Raw genomic sequence first — 22,955 nt, forward strand, 5'->3', positions numbered from 1 at the left:
ACACACTCACCTCCAAACCCAATTCAGGTGGGTGACTCCACAGTCCAGAGAGACAATGGAAAGAAACCGTATCCTAAGCTGCCCTATCTATCACTTGTCAATGTAGTGTGTCAAAGCTCATGGCCAAAGGTTGAGGTTTGGGACGTAATCAAAAGCTTTCTCTTCCAGCTCAACTCCCTCTTTATCACGACAGTCCAGTGCAGCGCCTGCATCACTGTAGACCCTGCACCAAGCCACCTGTCCATCTAACGCTCCCTTTGTGAACAAGTGAGGGTAAAATGGAGCGTGAGATGGAGCAGCAACTCTCTCCCAACCCAGAGGCGGCAGAGAACTATGGCCTCAGACTTGGAGGTGCTGAGTCTCATCCCATCCACTTTATTCTCAGCGATAAACCCTCCCGCTGCATGCTGGAGGTCATGGTGTGATGACACCAACAGAACATCATCATCTGCAAAAAGCAGAGATGCAATTCTGAGGACCCCAAACCAGACCCCTTCCTCCCCTCTACTGCACCTTGAGATCGCCTTGATCACAGCTTGAGGCGTAGGTGCAAATGATTAATGTCTAAATCCAATCAAATATTCCAAGTTATGGAGACTAAATCCAGACACCCTGAGGCAGGGTGTAAAATTAACTTTTTACCTCATCTGCCATTGGCTAGTGACCTCCAAAAATTTAGCGGCCAAACATATTTTTCACCAACCAAATAAAAAAAAAATCGTGCCTTGTTTGACTAAAAATAATTACCTTACATTTTTCATATGAAAATCCAACTTTAGGATAATACAACCCTGGCAAAGGCTGCAGCTCATCGTGTTGGTGTGGGGGTCGTAGGTCAGCCATGACCGCGGCTGGTTGTCTGGTTTCCATTTTTCAATAAAATGCCGTGCGACATTTGTACTCCATTTAACTGTCTGTTCTTCCTGTCCAAATCCAACATGTTCATCTTCGTTTTTCCTCTTCTGGAGGTGGCTTCGTGGCAGAAATGTGTCGCCACATCTTGCCCAGAAGTTACCATAGAATGCCCAGGGTTCCGGTAGCTGACGTCATGCGTTCCTGGCACATGTACAATAAGCTGCGAGGGTCAAAATGGTCTGACACAGCTGGCAGAAATGGTCAAAGCACATAAAAAAACCCACATGCAATTCAAAATTTTCCATCGGCCACTGGCGGGTGTGTGTTTTTGTTTTACATGCCAAACTCATTTTTTACCCGCCATTGGTGCTTGGCAGGTGTTAATTTTACGCCCTGCCCTGAGGACAAGGACAAGGTCCGAAATCCGATTCCTTTTACCATCAAAACAAAGCATTTTTGCACACCGCCCACAATTACCAAAACCCACAGATATGTTTGGATCTCAGGGTTGTTCCATACCAGGGGCGTTTCTCTTATTGTGAGGACAATGACAAAAAGCAAAGTAGGATTGGACCCTGCCTGGAACAGGTCGAGTCAGACACCGCATGGTTTTGGGCTGTAAATAGAAAGCCATTGTCAGACTGAAGGTTAACCACTAAATTACAGGACAACAGAATGCTTCGCAACACAAGGGCTTCTTTCCTTCTGTTGTTCCTTCAAGTTACAGGAAAGTCTCTCTAACTTGGCAAAGAGAGCAAAAGTGGGTCATCTGCAGGAGGAGACGAGCCCAAAATCTTCCCCTGAACTTCAACTGATTATTTTTGTCAGAGTGATGCTGAGCTAAATTAGCCTGTCTGGTCATGCAGAGGAGGATGCTGCAGTATAACTGACAGCAAAGTCTAAACTGTGTTTGTGAAGAACTTGGTCTCCCTAACAGAGCAGAGGAGTATGGAGGGTGAAAATGATGGTGAATTTAAAATGTTTTGCCACCCTGGAGGAAACCCTGCCTTAACCTTCATCTTCTGCATTTCTAATTCTCCTCCCTCACATGCTTGTCTTCCTGTTATTATAAACACAATTACAGTTAGTTATCATTTTCCTGCTTTTATTTTTGGCTCTAGCACTTTAAAGTATTTCTGCACTTCTCCATGAAATGTGACCTTTCTAAGGACACGAAAACAGTCATAATACCTCTGCTGTCTGAGGCCTGCAACCAGCTCCTCACAAAATGTTCAATCTAGGTCTTGTGGCATATTTTACAGCTGAAGTTCAGCTGTTCCAGATACGTGCTTAACAAGAGTCAGTTAATGTGGAGAAGAGACAGAAATAAACCTGGCCAGCAGGTGAGCCGACAGGTAGCAGGAACTGCAACGATCACATGCTGTGCATCCTCATCTCAGTTCCTCAAGGGCCATGGCTCAGTACACCACAACCACAGGGGGAAATTCTGTTGTATTATATTTTCACAAACAATCACTGAAGCAGATGATTTGTAGAGGTGTCTGAATTTTAAAGCAGCACTTTTTGCATGACAGGTTTGACACAAACAAAAGAGGGACAAATTAATGGATTGTCTGCTGACCTCAGTGCCTCGTCCTAAATAATTCATGAGAACTAGAATTGTGACCATCTACTTGGGCTGCCCCCAATAGTCGACCAAACCGTAGTCGAGCAGAAAGGTCATTAGTCCGCAAGATTTCATTGGTTGCTTAGTCACAGAACAAAAAAACAACAACAAAAAAACAAAAAACAAATGAGAAACTGTATAAGGAGCTGCGCCTTGTCAAAATAAATCCAAACCTTTATGACTGGACCATGTGGGAATTTAATTTGAAAGTGTCCACGCTCAGCAGTCAGACAGGAGTCAGGTTAATTTCCAGGGCTGGTACCTGCGGTTATTCCACAGGCTAGTTAATAACATGTCGGGCAGGAAATCCAAAGTGTGGGATCATTTTGAGAAGGTGAAGGACCAACCCAAGGTGATATGTAAACTCATCTTCATTGGTCGACTACACGTATCATCTGAAACATGGAAGTAGCTACATGCCCATTAGCCCACAGCGTCATTAACAGGCGGCTCGCTCAGAGTGTGACGTGCACAAACCACCAAAATATATGATTTAATAATGAAATTAATATCAGAAACACACAGGAGACTAGTCGACTAATGGCCCTAAATGACGACTATTGGTCGACTAGGAAAATTCTCAGCCCTACCTTCAACCATCCAGTCAGGTTATCCTTGACTCAAAGGTTATGTTTGTGCCAAATTTGAGGAAATTTTCTCTCTGTGTTCCGGTGTCACTACGTTCACAAGAATGAGATGGATGCAAGGTCACAATGACCTTGACTTTTGACCACCAAAATCTAATTAGTTCATTCTGAGTCCGAGGGAACGTTTGTGCCAATTTGAAAAAATTGCCTCAAGGCATTCTTGAGACATCACATTCACAAGAATGAGACAGATGAGTCACAACAACCTCAACCTTCGACCTATTACCCCCAAATCTAATCAGTTCGTCCCTGATCAACGTGAACGTTTGTGCCATATTTAAAGAAATTGTCTCAAAGTGTTCTTGAGATATCACGTTCATGAGAATGAGACAGATGAGGCCACAACAAACTTGATCTTCAACCTATTACCCCCAAAATCTAATCAGTATGTCCCTGCGTCATAGCGAACGTTTGTGGCAAATTTGAAGACATTCCCTCAAGGCACTGCGCTATCACGTTCACAAGAATAGGGCATACAGATATTGGTACAAACGGATGGACAACCTGAAAACATAGTGCCTTGGGTCGCAGCTATTGCTGGCGTGGAGGCATAAAAAGTTCAAATTCACATGAGAAGCCCAGATGCTAAAGACAAAGCTACAAATGTTTCTGGATAAAATCATCAACTAATCTCAAGGCCTTTGTGCCAAATTTTAGATCAAATACAAACACATGTGAGTGATGCCCAAAGAACAAGAAAAACCACAGTATGACGTCTTCATGGCTTCAAGATATTTGACAGCAAATGTGATGTATCTCCACGATCTCACATTTCAATGTGATCCTTAAAAGTGTAATAATAGAAGCAGTGGCATCAGAGGACTTAGTCTAAATGGGTCAAAAAAGGACATAAAGCTGAAAAAGGGGAAGACCAACAGCAGCGTCACTTCGCAGGAACTCTTTCACCATTACCATCATCTCAGCACACTGTGGAAAATAATCCCTCCGTACCACCGAGAACTGTTTGATATGAGCCACATCAGAAGGTGGGGAGGCAAGAAAACAACATAATGAAGCCTTTTAGAGTCTCAGTCGATCCCTGCGCTTCCTGCCTGAGCTCTACAGCTGTGTGGGCGCTTATCGAGACGTGCAGGTGGCTGCTTCCCCCTTTATTTACAACAAACACACACACACACAGTGCTGAGGCTGAAAAGGGAACTGAGATCGTGGTCTGAAATGATTGTGAAGTTCCCCCTTGTCACCAGTGTTAAGCTGTGTCCAATTGCTGCATTTTACTGATCAGCTACACCAGGCACGTTCATAGTTCAGCCCCGGGGGCCAACTGTGGCTCGTGGACCAATTTTAAACGGCCTGCAGCTTGTGCAAAATATACCATATATCACCCACCACACAATATTGATTACTCAAGCAAGATTACTCTGCATTTTTTTCATTTGCCTCACAACGACAGGACAATCATACAGGTTGTGGACATACACCAAACAGAACTACACAGGTGGAGCTGACAGGTTGTCATAGAAGCATGTCGTCTGTTGGAAAGTTAAGTACCTTTTCACTGAGAAATGAAACAATGCCGTTTGTCTCATTTGTACGGGATTTGTTTGTTTTTTTTGTTTTTTTAAAGATATTTTTTGGGGCATTTTTAACTTTATTTGATAGGACAGACAAGTGTGAAAGGGGGAGAGAGAGGGAGTGACATGCAGCAAAGGGCCACAGGCTGGAGTCGAACCCGGGCCGCTGCGGCAACAGCCTTGTACATGGGGCGCCTGCTCTACCACTAAGCCACCGACGCCCCGGGATTTGTTTTTAATAGCTGATATGAAGCGAGAAGCAGCTGGCTCCCACGCATTTTCACATCATCTACTTTGGGCCCCATCAGAAAAAGTTTTGACCCCCTTAGCTATACTGAAAGTGACTGAAGTTCGTGCATGAAAATTCTCCTCAACAATGTCATCAAAGGGCTGGACGAATGTTATTCAACAGGAAGGCAAATTATGAAATGTAAGAGAATACTTCACTTGCAAAATGTTACATTGAAATCCTGGAGAAAATATTTCCCCTTATGCCTCCAAACGGAGAATCAAAAAAGGCAAACAATCCACATTTAACAGCAAAACTATATCAAAACATCAGTTTACAAACTCTAGTTAGTAATCAATCAAGTCTCACCTTCTGACCAGGTAAAATCCCAAAACAATTAAAACTCAATGAGACAACAACCTGGACATACACAACTGAACACTGTGAATATGTTGGCAATAGGCCTGCAGACATTGTGTTGGCTATGTGGAAAAAATAAATAAATATATAACACAGCTTTGAAAGCAAAATGATCAAACAAGTTATTTTACTTGTCAGCAATTAAGATCTGCAACAAAGTCGACTCAATTAACAAGCAAGACCGTTTTTACCATCCGTCTCTCCCTTCATGCACTACTGACTGACCTGTCTGGCCAACCTGCGGGCCTCCCAGTAAGGCTTGGACTCCTCCACAGCTTTGCCGATCTTCTTCACCAGTTCGTCCAGCTTCACCGTCGCTTCAACCAGAACTGAGCGGAACTTCTGCCTCGCATCCTGACAGAGAGAAAGACAGAGAAGAGTAAGTAATTCAGGTTGACACAACAAAGGCAGCATTCTGCCAAAATAAGACATGGCGCCAACACAACTTGTTGAATGTTTGAGGACTCAGCTGAACTTTGAAATTTTCACCAATGACTAGAAGTTGTGTGCAAATGTTGCCTGAGAAATATGAGCCTAATCAGCCAGATGGTGACGCGATAATTTAAGCCCCAAAATTTCATTTTTGGAAACGCCACGCCCGTCACACCATGTGTCAGACTGACTTGAAATTTGACACCCATGTCCAGCTCAATGTGCTCTACAAAAAATCCTCAAGAACCATTAAGGTCCGCCTGACAAGATTTTCCACCATTTTTAATTTGCTGACATCTCCACTTAAACCGTACGTCCAATTTGTACCAGATTTCAACTCAGGCAAAAAAACAATGGGTGTGGCATGACACAAATTAGACTATAAATCAGAAATTGTTTATCCAATCATCAGAAAACTTGCAGGGTATGTAAAATATCAATGCTGAACCATGTGTGTAAAATTATTTTTGAAATGTCTCAATAGGGGGCGCCAAACTCAATTTTGATTTTTTTGAAAAACACATTTTTGACATCTGCTCCTAAACGGTAGGTCCGATTTCAACAAAATTTTCTGTGGATCATCATTGGACCAACTCCATCAAAAGTTATCACAAACTTGTTGATATCTTATTGCAATTTGAAAATATTGAGCAATAAACTTTAAAAGAGCCGTGGCTCAGCACATAAATTAGTAGATCATCAAGTAGATCATCATCAAACTTGCAGGAAATGTCCAGATATGTACCAGAAACATATCCTGAAAGGTTCTCAAATCAAGCACTAGAGGGTGCTACAAATACAAAAAATGGGCATTGCATCGACACAAATCGGACTGTAAATCAGTAAGTACATCTAGTCATTACAAAACTCGCAGTATATTGAACCACATGTGTAAAATTATTTTGAATTATTGAGAGCGCCACCAGTTCAAAACAAGTGCATACGCCTTGTGTAAAATTTGTCTGTAAATCACCGAACTGACTGGATATTTTTAATCAAACCACTGAAGCATGTCCCCAAAATGTTTCTGCTATTGCCCAAAAGGTGTGGATGGTGTTGCCAAAAAAAGAGAGTGGCCCAGCAGAGATTTGGATAATTAGATGAATGGTCATCAAATAACCTTATAATTATCTTAAATGCAGATGTAGTAAACTGTCAAAGGTCATGATCCTTTGCAGTTTCTAATTTCTTGTGGTCCTTGCTGACATGAACACCAGAGTTGCCACTTGTGGCTTTATTTTCACCTAAAACTGCTGAATGAACACTTCTTAAGGCGTTGTAGTTCTTGACCCTTGACCTCCATCTTATGAGCTGCTTGTAAACTTGGATCATTAAGGAAATGAAACTTGCTTTATTGTTGCCTCTTCTGTGAGTCACAACTTCTAAGAACTCAAGTAAATATAACCCCAGAGCTCTGAGATAAAACTAAGAAAAGTAGGTCTAAATTATGGATAAGAAACATTTCCCACCAACTAATAAACTTAATCTAATCTGAGGAAAGTATTCACAACACATGGCAGATAAAGCTGACACAGTTTTGCTGAGAACAAGAGCGTCCTAACAGACTTGTGCCGATCTAATGACATTCATCCGTGAAAAATAATTGTTTGATATAATTCAGTTAACTGGTACGAAGCAAACTGTTTGTTTCAGCTAAAGGAGCTTTGTTCGTTTGTTGGTACTCTTCAAGGGGAGTCTCTCAGACTGATAAGCATTCAGCTGGGAAATTTCATCATGGTTGTGTAACTGGCATGAAGGGCACAGAGTTTTCTAAGTGCAAAAACAGGAGGAAAAACAGGTCAGAAACTTCACCGATTCCTGCAGGGAAATCTTCTCTTTAATTTCCCATCTCCTTCAGCAGGGGCAATTATGCATGTGGCATCAGGGGGAAGGATGTTGTGGCAGCGCTGGGCTCAATCTGAGTTCTTTCTTTTAAAAAAACAAGCTCCACCTCGCTGTCCGCAAACGTACCCTTCAGTTTAAGAATAAGCTGTTTGCAGGGTTTCCTTTTTTAGATGCTAAACACACACTTGTCCTCAGACAGTCCCTTAATCTGGAGCAGGGCAAGGAATAAACCTGTAAACATCCTTGAAACTGCAGCCATTATCCTTGCAGCAATTGATAAATGTGTGTGTCACCGTGTTCGTCCAAAAGGCTGCATGTGATGTGACTGTCCAGCTGAGATACAGCCTATTAAGTATATAATGGCTCCAAATAACACAAAAAAGCGTAAAACTACAGGTTTCTGCAACTGATTTCAATCAGACAAAAACTCATAACACAAGGTTTGATAGGTTTATGGTGTCTAAACAGATTCTCAGTGAGGCACATAAACTGTAGCATGACATCTAGAAGTACAACGTCAACAGCAATTCAATTTGCACGTCCGTTTTAGATGCCTTGAGGTTTCTAGTCCAAGAAGTTTCTTCAGGACTCCAGACTGGTCCAGACATTTTAACCTCTTAGGTGTCAGGAAATAAGTGTTGGCATGTCACAACGGGACGAGGTCAAAGTCCTCCATACCCATAAAATCTCCACCATGTGGCTGGAAAAATTATCAAATCACTGTCTGGGAAACAAGCTACTTGTGAGATAAAAGAACAGAGGCCAACAAGGTCAGGTTTCCCGACCTGGTTCAAATCAAAGATAACAAACTTTCTCACAGTTTTCAAACCCATGAACCACAAACCATACATTAAAGCACTGATGGTGTTCTAACAGTCTGGTTCATGTCCTCTGAATCAGTACCCAGTTGTTCAGAAGTAATCTGATCAGATTTCGGCTATCAGGTTGAATCAAATCTTGAAATTTGATTGTTGAAAAGACAAAAAGGATTCTGAAATTGGATTAGATTATGTAATCCAGTCTGGGTTTTGATCTGGATCAAACCTTTAGTTTGTGTTGTTCAAAACTTTTTTGCAGGATTGGGTTACCCTTGATTAAAATAAATACATGAATAAATCAGGATTATCCTGATCCCAGCAGAAAGCTTGATTCAGAGTGGATTTCAGGAACAAAATGTAATCTATCTTTTCAAGTGGTCAAATATGTGTACATGAGGTGGGGGAAAAAACTGATTCGGCATAGTATCGCGATATTTTTGTGTGGCAATCTTCCATCATCACAAAGTGCCGAGTATCGATTGTTTTATTATATTAATTATTAATATTACAAATACAAATTAGACATTAGGCAGTCTGCACATACATTTGTCTTTGGGGACAAAATTTGCAATTGAAAACAGGTCTGATTATTCCCACGCCTATTTATTTATATTTTGCACTTGGTTTGATTAACAGCTACAATGATAAAGTAGATAAAGAAGACACAGGGCTGCCGAGAGAGACAGAGTGCAACACGTCATAATCTGAAAGCCACGCCCCCACAGGGGAAACGAGGCCCGCTTTCCCCTCACACTTTCCCCCTCCGTTTCCAGTCCAAATGCCGAAAAGTTGCGGTGTGGTGGGCTGCACGGCCAATAAAAACCCAGAGCTTAGCTTTTATCAGCTGCTGAGCAGAAAAACGGAACCTTGTAGAGGACAAAAGTGGATACAGGCAATAAAACGTGAGGCTTCAACAGGGAAGAAATTGTGGGATCCTGACACTCGGTATGCCCATGTGTGCAGCAAACACTTTGTCAAACCCTCCAAATGTATTTTTTAGAGGAACAGTTAACTGTATTTATGTATGATAAGCTAAAGCATTGACAGTATGAATGCAACTTCTGTTATAATTGTGCCCAGCGCTCCGCGATTCAAGCGCTCCATTCCAGCGGTCCGCTCTAGCACTTCTATCAATCTACCAGCGTGTAGAGGCATGTCTCAAAACAACGTGTGCCTGTAGTAGGAGCAGGCTGACGGCTGAGCATGCCGAAATGCTCATCTTCTTAAAAAAGAATCTCCACTTCATGTTTTTCCAAGATGAGCAAGGTAAGGAGAAGGGACACTGAGGTAGACCAGCAATATTAAGCTTATCAATAAGCTTAATATTGCCGGTTGATCTCTGGTAGGCATAGCATGCTAAAATAATCCTTTGCCATCCTATTATTAGCTAATTATTAGCTAGCTATAGCTAATCATTTTAGCTAGCTAGCTAGCAATTCAGTCGTGGAGACTTGAAGGCGCGGCTGCAGAGGCAAAATGACGGTGAACGAGCGAAGAAGCAGAGGAGAAAGCAGACCTCGTTTCCTCTTTGGGGGCGTGGCTTTCAGATTATGACGCATTGCGCTCTGTCTCTATTGAGCCTATAGGAGCCAAGTATGTTATTGGGAGGTTTGGTTCTAACTGTGTAATTCACTGTGTGGGCATTGGGGGCGCTGTACAGTCACCTGCTGAGTTCAGGTATTTTAGGATGTGACCCCACTATGGTCATCAGGTGTTTGGCCCGGAAGGGCAAATGGTTTTTGACCGCAATGGCGCGGACCGCTACAGTTTTGTTTGTACTGTACTGAGCGTCAAATGTGGATGTAACAGATGGACTTTGCAATGCACACATGGAATAAATGTTAGGGTGATGCAACGCAAGAAGCTTCATGGACTCTCATTCAACATTTGAATAAAGAAGGTAGCGTAGCATGTCCAGCAACAGGCGCGTCAACCCTGGTCAAATACCTCAGTGGCTAGTAATAGACTTGGCTCCTTTAACAGAGCCTTTAAGTAGAGTAAAATAAAAAAAGGATGTTGTCCCTGTAAAATAATCCCCCAAATAGCTGTTAATATCTTTTTTTTCACATTTGATGATAAATGGTAACTGCAGTGTGTTTGTTGGCAGACTGCCTACATTGTGATATGTAGTGCCACTCAGAGCGCTGGTTATCTGGATTTAGTAATCTTAGTAATCAAAAGTTTGTATCTGGATCAGGACGATACATTCCAATGATGTTTTGAAAACTGGATTGGCTGATCCTGGACAGCAAAACATGGGATTTTGAAACCCTGATCATTCTGAACAAGACTCAATTTTTTGAATGACAGTGCCCAGATCTCAGATACGTTCAGTGTTTCAAACAGGTCTGAAGATGTGATCATGGACGAACATGTTCCCGGGTAGAGAAACAACTGAGCGATCAGAGCTCTGTAAGCATCTTCCTACATAGTTAAACAGGGCCAGAAAAATGGCCACAAACTGAAATAACAGTCAGAATGGGGCCAGTTTCACTCAGTGGCACGGCATGTTTTACAAATGACTGTTGCTTGTAAAATGCAGATAAACTTGTGAAACCTTTGGTGCTCTCTAAAGCATGGCTTCCAAACATGGAGTTTTTTTTCTGACTCTTGAAAAATGTCAAAATGAGCGAGAGGAAATCTCATGTTGCAAACTGCAGCTTGTATGTTGCAAATGACGCTGCAGGCTATGGGGCTGGTGTTGCCCTTTAGTTGGTCCACAAAGTCACACTTGAGTCTGACTTCCCCAAAATGGAGAGCACAACTGATAGTACATTTACATTAGCATTTCCTGCATGTATGTGACTCAGCAGCTTAAAGAAAGTAGACCAAAGGTTCAGATCCCAAACAGAAAGCAATAAAAAGTAACGGGGTGAAAGGTGAGAAACAAAGTGATCTCCAAACAGATGCAGCAGCAGAAATTTCTGTATACTGTAAAAACAGCTCATGCATAATGGAGAGGTGCGAGGTGGATAAAGAAAAGTCAGAGTGTGAAGGTACATTTTTTAATAAGGCAGCAACTTGGTGTGAAGGAGGGAGAGTAACGAGACTTGTGTGCTGCAGTATTTTATATTCACCCTGAGCTCAATAAGCCTGTTTATGGTTCCATGTTAATTAGTAATTCTACGGACATTCGGCGTGCCTGAGAGACGGCTGTTACCTTTAGCTGAACTTTAAAACTCAGAGCAGAGAAACTCTCTGAGGCCAGCGATGGGGGATCTCATTAGAACAGGCTGTAGAGAAACTGCAGCTGTTTGTGTCTGAAGAAAGGGTACAGGGGTTTTTCTCTGGGTAAGAATGATGCATGTGTTCACCAATGGACTGGAGATATGTTGCCATTAGGGCTGCAGGCCATCAGGAAAATATGAGATGTTGTTAAATATCATGATAACATCATTAGTTACGATAAAAACAGATATTAAGATGTACTGATGGAACAAATTGGTTATTCAGTCTTACTATGATGAAAACTGTGTGTGTGTATGTCTGTTCCACGTTTTTCTCCTCACTGACTTGGTCAATCCATGTGAAATTTGGCACAGTGGTAGAGGGTCATGGGAGGATGCCAATGAAGCAATATTACATCAATTGGCCAAAGGGGGGCGCTATAGCAACCAACTGAAATGTCAAACTTTGAATGGGCATATCTCATGCCCCGTATATCGTAGAGACATGAAACTTTGCACAGAGATGCCTCTCCTCATGAGGAACACATTTGCCTCAAGAGCCCATAACTTCTGCTTATATAGATTTTCCACCATTTTGAATTTTTTGAAAAACACTTCAAATGGATCTCTTCCTAGGAAGTTTGAGCGATCTGCATGAAACTGGGTGAACATAATCTAGGGACCAATATCTAAAGTTCCCTCTTGGCAAAAGTTGGAAAACTTACTAAAACTGAGCTTCTATAAGGCAATGAATATTGCGGAGGGCGTGGCTCATCACATAAAGGTGTATAACATCTCAAGGGTTTCACCCATCACCACGCAACTTTGTAGGCATATGACCACACATAATCTGAGGGGACCCCTCCATTATTGACCCCAAACAAACAAACAAAATGGGGGCGCTAGAGAGCTCATTTCTTATCTAAGCCTAGATATGTAGAACAGGACGCCTCAAGGTGACTGGAGAAATTTAACTCTCATTGGCAACTGGGTGGCGCTATGAAATGGCTAAAATGCGACCGATCGCTGTGGCTCCCCCTGTGACCCAATGTTGTTGTTTTTTCTTATAATTTTTGGTATGACTAAGTCATGGTATGGTATGCTGTACTCAACGGGTTTGGACTAGTTTAAAAATTAAATTTTTTTTTTACAGATTTCTTTTATTGAACAAACTAAACACAAATGGTGCCAAAAATAAATAAATCAGATTATAAAGTGCAGTTTTCCACTGATACTCTAAAGGGGTGGGACAGTGATGTAGCCCACATGGCTCAGATACATGAAATTGATCTAAAGCTGTTTGTCTCGGTTTATCTTCGGTCATTGACGGCAGAGTCGAGCTGTTTCGTTGTCAGTGTGAGATTATATGAGATCATGTTGTGCTGTATCAGCTCGTGCTAACCAGGCAGAGAGAGCAGAAGGAAAGCTTCTCACGGAGACGGTCCTTCAGCGCTGCGTCAAATGGCAGCAACAGCTGATCGTCGGCGATCAGCCGTTGCTGCCTCCACCCACACCTACAAACATTCCAACATGCATCACAGTTTATTAAGAAAATCTGCTGTGACATCAGACATTTCAGGCTTAAACAATCACAAAAACATCCTGCTAAATTCTGGAGGGTGCATCTTGGCAGAGCATTAATAACTACTGTGATACATTGTGCCATGTTTATCTCTCTGTGAATAAGTCATCGAGGTAACTGGGGCTGATGGTGAAGGTCCAATTACTGTGACTTTTACATGCAAACGTTAACATCATCAGCCGTCTGCTAATACACTTTGGATCTGGATTAAAGGCTGAATTCAATTTCAACAGAAAAACAACTTTTCACAGATAATTTGTTGAACTTTAAAGAATGAGGCCGAAAAAGGAAACTCATGACACTTGATGCCAAAGTCCCAAAATAAAGCTCTTCCTCATTTGTTCTACTGGAGCCAAAAACCCACTTGATAGAAAATCGTATTAGTGTTTGATCGGGTCAACAGCGGGCAGAAACTTAGAGGCTCTCCAACAAGAAAACACAACAGGAAGAGTGCTGATCTCTCCATCAGACACATCAGCAGAGTTTCATCTCGATTTATTCAAACACACAGAAACAACAGCAGTAACTCTGCATCCTGGCAAAATACATGTCGGCCGGCGTCACTGTACAGTTTGTTGTCACTGATATCTGGAGTTTTAAATCATGACTCCAGGCTCTCACACATCACTCACTCCTCTCTCTCCCTCTACAGTTTGACTTTTAGCTCATGTTCTGTCAGTCTGACGTTTCAATCAATCCCTCATCCAACCTTTTTATCCCCATCACTTCTTCAGAGAGTCTCTCTGTTCCACCCAGTCGTCTTCTCCCGACCTTCATATCCCTCACCTTGATTTCTGTGCTAACTGATGCATTAAGAGACTTCACTGACACAGAGATGTGTTCCTTCGCACTGATGCAACATCACTGCAGTTTCTGACATCATTTTTAGTCATGCTGGTGTCTCTGGGGACGGCAACGCTGCTCTGTCAACAAACCAGACTAAAACCTCTCAACAGCTACTGGACAGGCTGTGATGAATCCTGCTGACTCTAATCACCGCCTGACTTTTCCTTAAAGGAAATGTCCACTTTAGAATGAAAATACAGACAGTACTTACTGACGCTCATGCCGACAAGAAGTCCAGTGTAGTTTTTTAATCCACAAAACTCATTCGGGGTATCGGAGGATAACAGCCAGCCTGAATAACAGCTATACTTGCGCAACTCACACGAGACTCGAGAACTAGCACCACCACTAGCCATCGGCCAGTCTCGCGCGATGCTGTAAAAGTGGAGTAAATTATGTCTTTTCAAGTCAATTTTGCATGCCACGGCTTCAAGGCACTTGGATTACGACGGACGAGAGGTTCTGACCTTTCTGAAACGCATTAGCTGAGTTTTATTACATTTTCAAAATGTGGGTTCCATGCACTTCAAGTGTAGCTGTTATCCTCCGATACCCCGAACAAGTTTTGTGGATTAAAAAACTACACTGGACTTCTTGTCGGCATGAGGGTCAGTAAGTACTGTCTGTATTTTCATTCTAAAGTGGCCATTTCCTTTAAGCCCCATTGTGAGACTGCAGTTGAAGAAACTTGGTCCAACAGGTGTGCAATGGCAGCAGGGTCACAAACTCTCATTTTACAGCCAAACAGTCACTAAAATATGTTTCAGAAAACATCTGAGATGAGAGACAGACAAGGCAGGAACAGAGTCTTGATTCATATTTGATCAGCGCTGCTTATTTTGACAGTTTGACCGCAGTTTACAAGCAGTAATTAACGTGAGTGACAGCTGCATTACAGACTCCTCGGCTCTGATTGGTTGTCTGATTCCAGTGAATGCAGTTAGAGGCAGTAAGAAGAGAAGGAATAACATGATTTATTTCACTGGGTGTGGTTACATGATGGCTTCTCATTCAGAATGAAATGAATCTGAATGAAATCATTCGGAATTAAAGTCTTTCCAGGTAGTTTACATGGGAAATATTCATTCTGAATGAGGGTTTACACGGAGATCTGTTTAATCGCTTTTATTCGGGTCAGTGCAAGGTTTGGGGCAGGGAAGGTTTCTGATTGGATAGGGGGCGGGGCGGATGTTACATGTTCACGTTTACCGGAGGAAAACACTGTAGTCCTCGCTCCGGATAACAAGATGCTTGACAACGCCGTTCTTAGTGCCTTTTTCGGGCTTGTTTTGCTTATATTCTTGAAGCAGCAGTACGACAACAACCTTGTTCTGCTAATGCTTCGTCTGTTGAGGAGGAGAAGGGAGGTAGAAGGTCGAAGAAGGGAGATAGAAGACCGTGCTGTGGCGAATGGAAACTGGTGAGTGCAACAAGTCGCGCGTGCGTCATCGCGCCAGAAGGGCAAGGAAACGAGCACGCGCAGAAAGACCAGAATGAACTTAAAGAGGAATGAGTGTATACGTAAATGTATAAGTGCGAGAAATTCTTTCATTCGGAATTAGAAACTGAATATTCCAGCTCCTTACATCGGATTGAATTTTCAATCGCATTGGCCATTTTCATTCCGAATTAGGTGTTTACAAGATCACTTTTAATAGGAATGAACTTTCATTCTGAATGAAAAGGGAATTAAACTGTCCATGTAAACGTACTCACTGTCTATCTGTCTCATGTACTCGTTTCAGAATACAGTGACAGTTTCACCAAAGTTATTCATATTAAAGTTACCAACTGTAACTTTAATCAACAGTTTCAGCACCAAGAAACACAAACTCCCTCACAGACACAGAAGAGGACGGCAGACTGTTCACAGCTCAGTTGTTTTGGCTCTGTAGTCCAGCTCACTGGATTTCAAGTCAAACAACGACTGCGGGGGTTAAAGTGCTGACTTACAGCTTTAGGGGAAGGAAGGAATCATGACCCTTCTTAGCCTCTGTTATGTTCTATAAAAAAAGGGACACAGTTTCCACACAGTTTGTAAAATGTGGACGTAACCGCCCTCAAATTTAAGCTGAAAGTCAGCAGTTTAACCTCAATGTCATTGTTTCCTTTCAAACCAACACAAAACAAACTGTAGATAACACATGAAATATAACAGAGGTCATAAAGCCAGCAGCCGTGAGAGAGAAAGCTCATAAAAATTAACTTAAACAGACACGTCTCTGTCCTCTCCTCTGTAATAACACTGGTGTGGATGCAGACTGCAGTGCAGAGTGTCTGTCCTCCCACGCTCACACTCTGACACACTTCACCTTCTCAACACGTTAGAGCCCTGAGGCGTTACGTCTCCAACTTGTCGTTATCTGCTAATTTTAACATCATTTGCGTCGCCGCTATGAGAGAGCGTGAGCGTCACACTCGGCTCATTATGACTCCGGTCACTCTGCCTGTTCCTCTCATCAGCAGTGTGGAGGCTTCACATCAAACGCTTCCTCAGGACAAATCATATGATGATGTCACACTAATGCTGCTGCTGGAGAATTCAATACAAACACTAAGCTACAGGGAAACCTGTCGAGGTGGGAACTGGGAAATCTGGGACGATTTTAGAGGAAGAGATTTATCCTGGCGGAGAATCAGCAAAGAGTTTAAGTGGTCAGCTGATGAGACGCTGGACTGTAACAGTTATATCTGGGTTCAAGCTGCTGGGATTATAAGCACCTTGTCTGAGATGTTGTGTCCATCTTTTTCTGTTTCTTTATATTCTGGAACAAATCCTTCTTTAAGCAAAGCCCTAAGACTGTTGTTGTTGTTGTTGTTAGAGTTTGACATCATTTGAACTGATCTTATTTATCTGCCCAGATTTTTAACACTGAATCAGAAAAAGCCCAAGAAAACTTCCAGTAGGTATTGTGACTGTTTTTCCCCCTCTGACAGCAGACGGTCACGGTCCTGAACAACAGACGTCTTTGTTAATTATAAAAACAACTTGACTTTGTACCTTGTGGAGCCATAAAAACCATAAATCAGTCGAGTTCAACGATCAACGCAGTGCTGCTACATCAGACGCACTTTCAACCACAAAACTGTAATCAGTTTATTCTCCAGTCCAAGTGGACGTTTGTGTCAAAATTAAAGAAATTCCTATGAGGTGTTCTTGAGATATCATTTCACAAGAATGAGACAGATGCAAGGTCACAGTGACCTTGATCTTTGACCATCGAAATCCAATCAGTTCATTGTTGAGTTCAAGTGAATGTTTAGAAATTTGCTCACCTTGTGATCCCTCCCAAGTTTCTGATGAGGTGGACATGATAACCCTTAATACACATAACGTTATAACAGGAAATAACAGTCCTTTGGTCTTATCACATTTAACCATCTTTGTTTTTGTTGACGGGCAGTGGCGGCTGGTTTTGAGCCATGACTCCTTCTATTCTGGCTCCCAATAACACAACAAGACAAACACATTTTGACACTCCTATGGAGCCTACAGCCCTGTGGGGGAGAGGCAGCTTTACCTACCAGCTAAAAAAAATGATCGCATTGTGAAGTCAGCCTTAAAAGGGTGTATACAAAGCCCTACATGGGCTGGGGCTGAGCTACATCGCTAACTCCCTTGTTAACTATTTGCCTCCAAGAACACTGCGGTCATCTGCTGCTGGTTTATTAGGGGTTCCCAGCAACCGCCGGAAGAAGATCAGGGATGCAGCTTTTGTCAATGACGCCTCAAAGCTATGGAACACACTACCTCTAGATATCACAGAAGCTAGCTCCCTAAATAATTTAAAAAGAAAGCTAAAAATGTATCTGTTCACTTTAGCCTTTAACTGGCTCTGACCTCCTCATATAGTTCTATAATTATTAATATTATTATTGTTATTAGCAGTGGTGGAAGTCTTTGTCACCAGTTGTCGCCCTCCATCTGGATAGTGCACCGATGTATGACGTCATAAGCAAAGAAGCTATAAATCAAGAAATTATTAGAAGAATAATCGATAATAAAATAAGCTGCAGCAACATTTCATATTTCCTGCTGCTCGTCTCATTTTCAAGTTGTTCACATTGATTTAACTTTAGTTTGATCTTTCTAAGCCAACAACATGTGATTACAGACACAAGCTGAAGCTGATATCAAACTGAATCCTAATCATGTTTAGTTTCTTGCCAAGTTGTCACATGTCAAAGGGCAAATTCTTAGTGCGCCAACATGTTGGAGCCAGATCACAGAAAAATGAGCAGAGCAGCAAAGGCAGGCAGCAAATGAAGCCCAAAACCAGGGCGCTATTGTTACAGCTACATGATGGATGATGCTGCACTACCACTAACCACGGAGAAGCTTCTGGAAGAGCTTGAAAAACTGAGGAGAAGTATGACCAGTGAACTCACAGCTCTACTGAATAGTTGCTTAGAACCAATACGGCCCTTGGTTGACTCGCGTCAACGAGGGCAAGGAGGGCACGCGATTCCTTGTCTCCCCAGTTGCTCATCTTTACAGTGTCTGTCAGGTTTGTGTTTCCCTCTTGCTACTAGCTGCTCGCTAATCCCTGCTATCAGCTATTTCCTGTTTATCCACCGCCAGTGGCTCGCACGTGCGGAGTCATCAACAGCTCCTCCCACAAGTCCTCAACAGCCCCTCCCATTGCGGAAGGCCGCCTCGTTCTGTTTAAACTAAAAAGGTTCCACCAATATCCTCAGATCAACTCGCCAATCCGCCTCCGTGTGTCTAAACGCTCGCACCTTGCTGGCAAAACGGCCCAACATTCGCTGAAAATCTGGCAGTGTAAAAGGGGCTATAGAGACAGACAACCATTCACACTCACATTCACACCTACGGACAATTTAGAGTCACCAATTAACCTGCATGTCTTTGGACTGTGGGAGGAAGCTGGAGCACCTGGAGGAAACCCACGCTGACACAGGGAGAACATGCAAACTCCACACAGAAGGGCCCCCTCCTGGGATTGAACCAATGTCTAAATGCACATCTTGCTTGAAAATATATCTACATATTGCACAGTCATTACATCACCCAGCCCTAATTAACGCCATGTTCTCAAACTGAACAGGATGACAAGACTTTGGACTTTGACCTCTGTGTAGCTTCACACTGCTGACCCACATGAATGCAAGTCATCACACTTAACTGGTTTTAATGGGAGTCAAAGATCAGTGATGCAGGTTGAGCCCTGTTGGCAGAGGAAACTGTCATGACTGTGCAGCGCAGACTCTGACCTGCCAGTAAAATCACTTTAAATGCCCAAATGAGTTTATTAGAACACGACATGTCTCATGAGACCAGATACAGACCGGCTCCTTGTATGTTTAACCCGCTGACACAAAACATAAAGTGAGCTTTTACAAACGGTTTGGCCTGACGACGGAGCAAAGGTCCGGCGTAACTCAGAGAAAATCTGCTGGATCTGCACAGTGAGCAAAACAACACTGTTCTGAGGAGGGAAAGTGACAGGCTGTCAGTCAGCACGCCGTCAGAGCAGAGGTGAACTCTGTATCTGCTGACAGTGGTTACGCGTGTGTGTGATTACAGGCTCTATCAGTCAGACCGGTAAAAACCAACATACAGCCATGTGTGTGTGTGTGTGTGTGTGTGTGTGTGTGTGTGTGTATCCACAGACTGACCTCCAGCTCCGTCTCACATCGGTTGATGTCGTCGGTGGACTGGTTGAGTTTCTCCAGCTCCCCCTGGAAGAGAGGGAACCACAGAGAGATGAAGACAGAAACAGAAAGAGGAGGAGGAGAGAGGAGTGTAATATCTTTAATACAGGAGAGAGAACCACAAACATCTGGAATGATTCAAGAGCAACACAATCAAATGTATAAATATTCACAATACACTGAGACAACCGACTGAAGTTCACGTTAGTTCATCTTCTTTAAGAATAAAACTTAACATATGAATCAAACATCACCTCAAATATCAGATATTAAATAAACTCTGATCCATGCGCAGTTACTGCTCAATCAGTCCACTAAAAGCTGAATCCGTATCGACCTCGATACCAATTCAGCAAATCAAGTCTGTGCATCCCCAAATCCATTTTAAATCACTGTAAACCCGACACTTTGAACTGAAATATGAATTTACTTGTCAGTGGTTTCTAACCTGGCGGAGGAGCAGAAGATAAATCATTCATCTGCTGCACCAAACTAGAGCCTCACCGATGTATCAGTCGGCCCATAAAATCAGACGACATTGTCCTGTCAGAGATATATCTGTATCGGTATAAATTCTTAATATTACAAATACAAATTAAACTTTAGGCAGCCGATTAGAATAATACAATCAATTGCTTTTTCAGTTCACTCGATACAATTTGCTGCTACAAACAGGTAAATGCACCTGCACTTGTACAGCCCCTTTCTAGTCTTCCAACCACTCAAAGTGCTGTTTACACTCACACACATACACACACACACACATGTGGCCAAGGCTACCATACAAGTTGCCACCTGCTACTCAGTAACCCTTCACACACCGATGGATCAGCCATCAGGAGCAATTTGGGGTTCAGTATCTTGCCCAAGGATCCTTCGACATGAGGAGCGGAGGAGCCGGGGATTGAACCACTGATCTTCTGATTAGTGGACGACCCGCTCTACCTCTGAGCCACAGCCACCCAAACACATAATGGAAACCACAAAATATCTGAGTAGTGATCCAAGTGTCCTGAAACCCCGACATAAAAAGTTGTTTGGAAAAACGTCATTTGAACTCTGTTTTTAGCCTCATTGTAGCCTGTAGCTCTGACTGCCTCTCTGTGCACCGCGCTCACTTGTGCGTGCGAGACCAGCGAAAGCATGTGAACACACATGAACGCGGTGCCCATGTCTCACGGTCTCACGCAAGCACGTACAAGTGAGCACGGTGCAGAGAGACAGTTAGAGCTACAGGCTACAATGAGGCTAAAAACAGAGTTCAAAAACAACTTTTTATGTCGGGGCTTCAGGACACTTGGATCACTACGGACGAGCAGTATGGAGATATTTTGTGGTTTCAATTATGTGTTTTTGGACGTTTGAATCTGGGGCGCCGTCAGCCTCCATTAGGTGGAGTTGTGTTGCTACCTCCTCTCCCCTTGGATCTCTGCAAGTGTTGTGAGGACTCTAAAACTTCACCTGAGCCTCCCTCGGCATATGGGTGAGTAGATAATGGCTGAATTTTCATTTCTGGGTGCACTATCCCTTTAAGTATTGTGAACATTTCACTCCATAAGTAAATTTTTTACGGCTGTAAGATTCCATTATTAGTCACGTTCAATAGGTTTTATGTAGGAATATGATTATTAGGTCAAGTTCAATTAATCTAGATTCTGCCAACAGGCAAATATACGTTAACGCATTAGGTTTGGCAGAAGGTTTACAGATTTGTAACTTCACACACGTGGACATTCACGCAGAAGAGCTCGACTCATTATCACAAAAACAACAATGACAAATGACAATTAATACCTCACAAATTCAAATTTAAGACAAGTTAATGACTTTAAACATCTAATCTTTATAAAATTGAATTCTAGAGTGTGTACATTAAGCGAAAAAATTGAAAACGCTCTGCTCCCTGTTCACAAAACACGTTTTTGTGGGCACGTACAGAGTTTGACAAGCAAGCATTTCTATATGTAGCTCCTTACATGTGCAATATTTTGCAGAACCACTTGAAGTTGCACTCAGTGTTTCCTCTCAGTCATTTCACAGCAGTGTTGCAGGATATTCGTATGCAATCATATAAACGCCCATGTCACAGTGCGTCTTAGCTGGTCTTTGTATTCAGATGTATTTGCTGTTTTCTTGCATTTGTATGGTTAATTTCTAGTAGATATATTAACATACTTTTTGGTTTTTCTCTGATTTAATCTAATTCTAAGTTTTTTTTATTGTTTGTTTTAGAGCTTTACATTTTTATGCTGTATTTTTGTCCTATGTTGTCTGTCTGTGACTGATGCTGCTGCCTGCCTCGCTCAGGACACTCTTAAAAAGAGACTTTTAATCTCTAAGGGTTTTTATGGTGAAATAAATAAAAGGAGGAGATTTCAAGACTTTTTTTTAGGAGCTGCAGAAAACCTGTAGTTTTATTATTTAAGACCTCTGACCATGAGTCGTTTTAACAGCCAGTTTCATTTGTACTCCTGAGTCTTTGTCATGTATGCTCTGGAAACACTGATTTTTATAATGTTACTTATTATATCTCATTATTTTCTGTACTTCAATGAAAGGTTGTCACTTTATTTTGAAAAGCTCTGCATAAACATTGATTTATAATTAATATTTAATATTGTATTTACAAATGTTTTCACTCATGTTTCTGTGTGTTTCTCTGTTTAACAATGACCAGCCTGCAGTCTCTGACACATTTACATCAGGATCAGATTCATGGATCAAACTGTCTCAGCTGCAGGATCGATTTAAGATTAATGTTTCTCACATTAAAAACAAAGAGCAGGTGAAGCAGCTGCAGGATGCTAACATCTGGACTTTGTTCTCTGAGCTGTTAACGGTTAGCTAACATGAACTCCAGCAGACAGACACACAGACAGACAGACACACACACACCCAGACAGACGAGCGGTCTGAACTCGATTAAAACTCCCTGATCGATACAATCCTGATCAGTTACCTGGATTCTGGGGTCCACTTCCTCGTCTTCATATTCGGTCTCGTCGTCCGTGCGGACCTCCTTCTCTGAATGATCCATGCTGGAGCTGAAGGACAGATGGAACCGAACAAAGAGACGTTTCCCCGGGACGCACAGGGACCAAACACCCGTCTGTCTCTGCCGGTCACCACACGTCGGATTCCCGAGCTCGACTTTATCTCCCCGGTTTAAATTACTTTATTTCTAAAAGGCGGGTTTTTCGGAGAGGAACATCTCGGCGTGTATCCAGCAGGAGCCGAGCGGCGGCTGTGTGTCTCCTCCTCAGCTCTCTCCTCCACACT

The 22,955-nt window shown here is 42.5% G+C and overlaps 1 protein-coding gene across 1 annotated transcript in view; it reads right to left on the reverse strand.

Moving 5' to 3' along the window:
- The window catches only part of sh3bp5b (SH3-domain binding protein 5b (BTK-associated)), a 65,494-nt gene extending 42,539 nt beyond the window's left edge, over positions 1-22,955 (reverse strand). The window contains exons 1-3 of the mRNA XM_033640870.2: positions 22,636-22,955; positions 19,641-19,703; positions 5,536-5,664 (exon numbers count right to left, since the gene is read on the reverse strand). Of these exons, the coding sequence (XP_033496761.1) occupies positions 5,536-5,664; positions 19,641-19,703; positions 22,636-22,713 (270 nt within the window). The 5' untranslated portion in view covers positions 22,714-22,955. The remainder of the gene's footprint in view (positions 1-5,535; positions 5,665-19,640; positions 19,704-22,635) is intronic.

Source organism: Epinephelus lanceolatus, chromosome 10, assembly GCF_041903045.1.
Source record: "Epinephelus lanceolatus isolate andai-2023 chromosome 10, ASM4190304v1, whole genome shotgun sequence".
NCBI classification, from domain to species: domain Eukaryota; kingdom Metazoa; phylum Chordata; class Actinopteri; order Perciformes; family Serranidae; genus Epinephelus; species Epinephelus lanceolatus.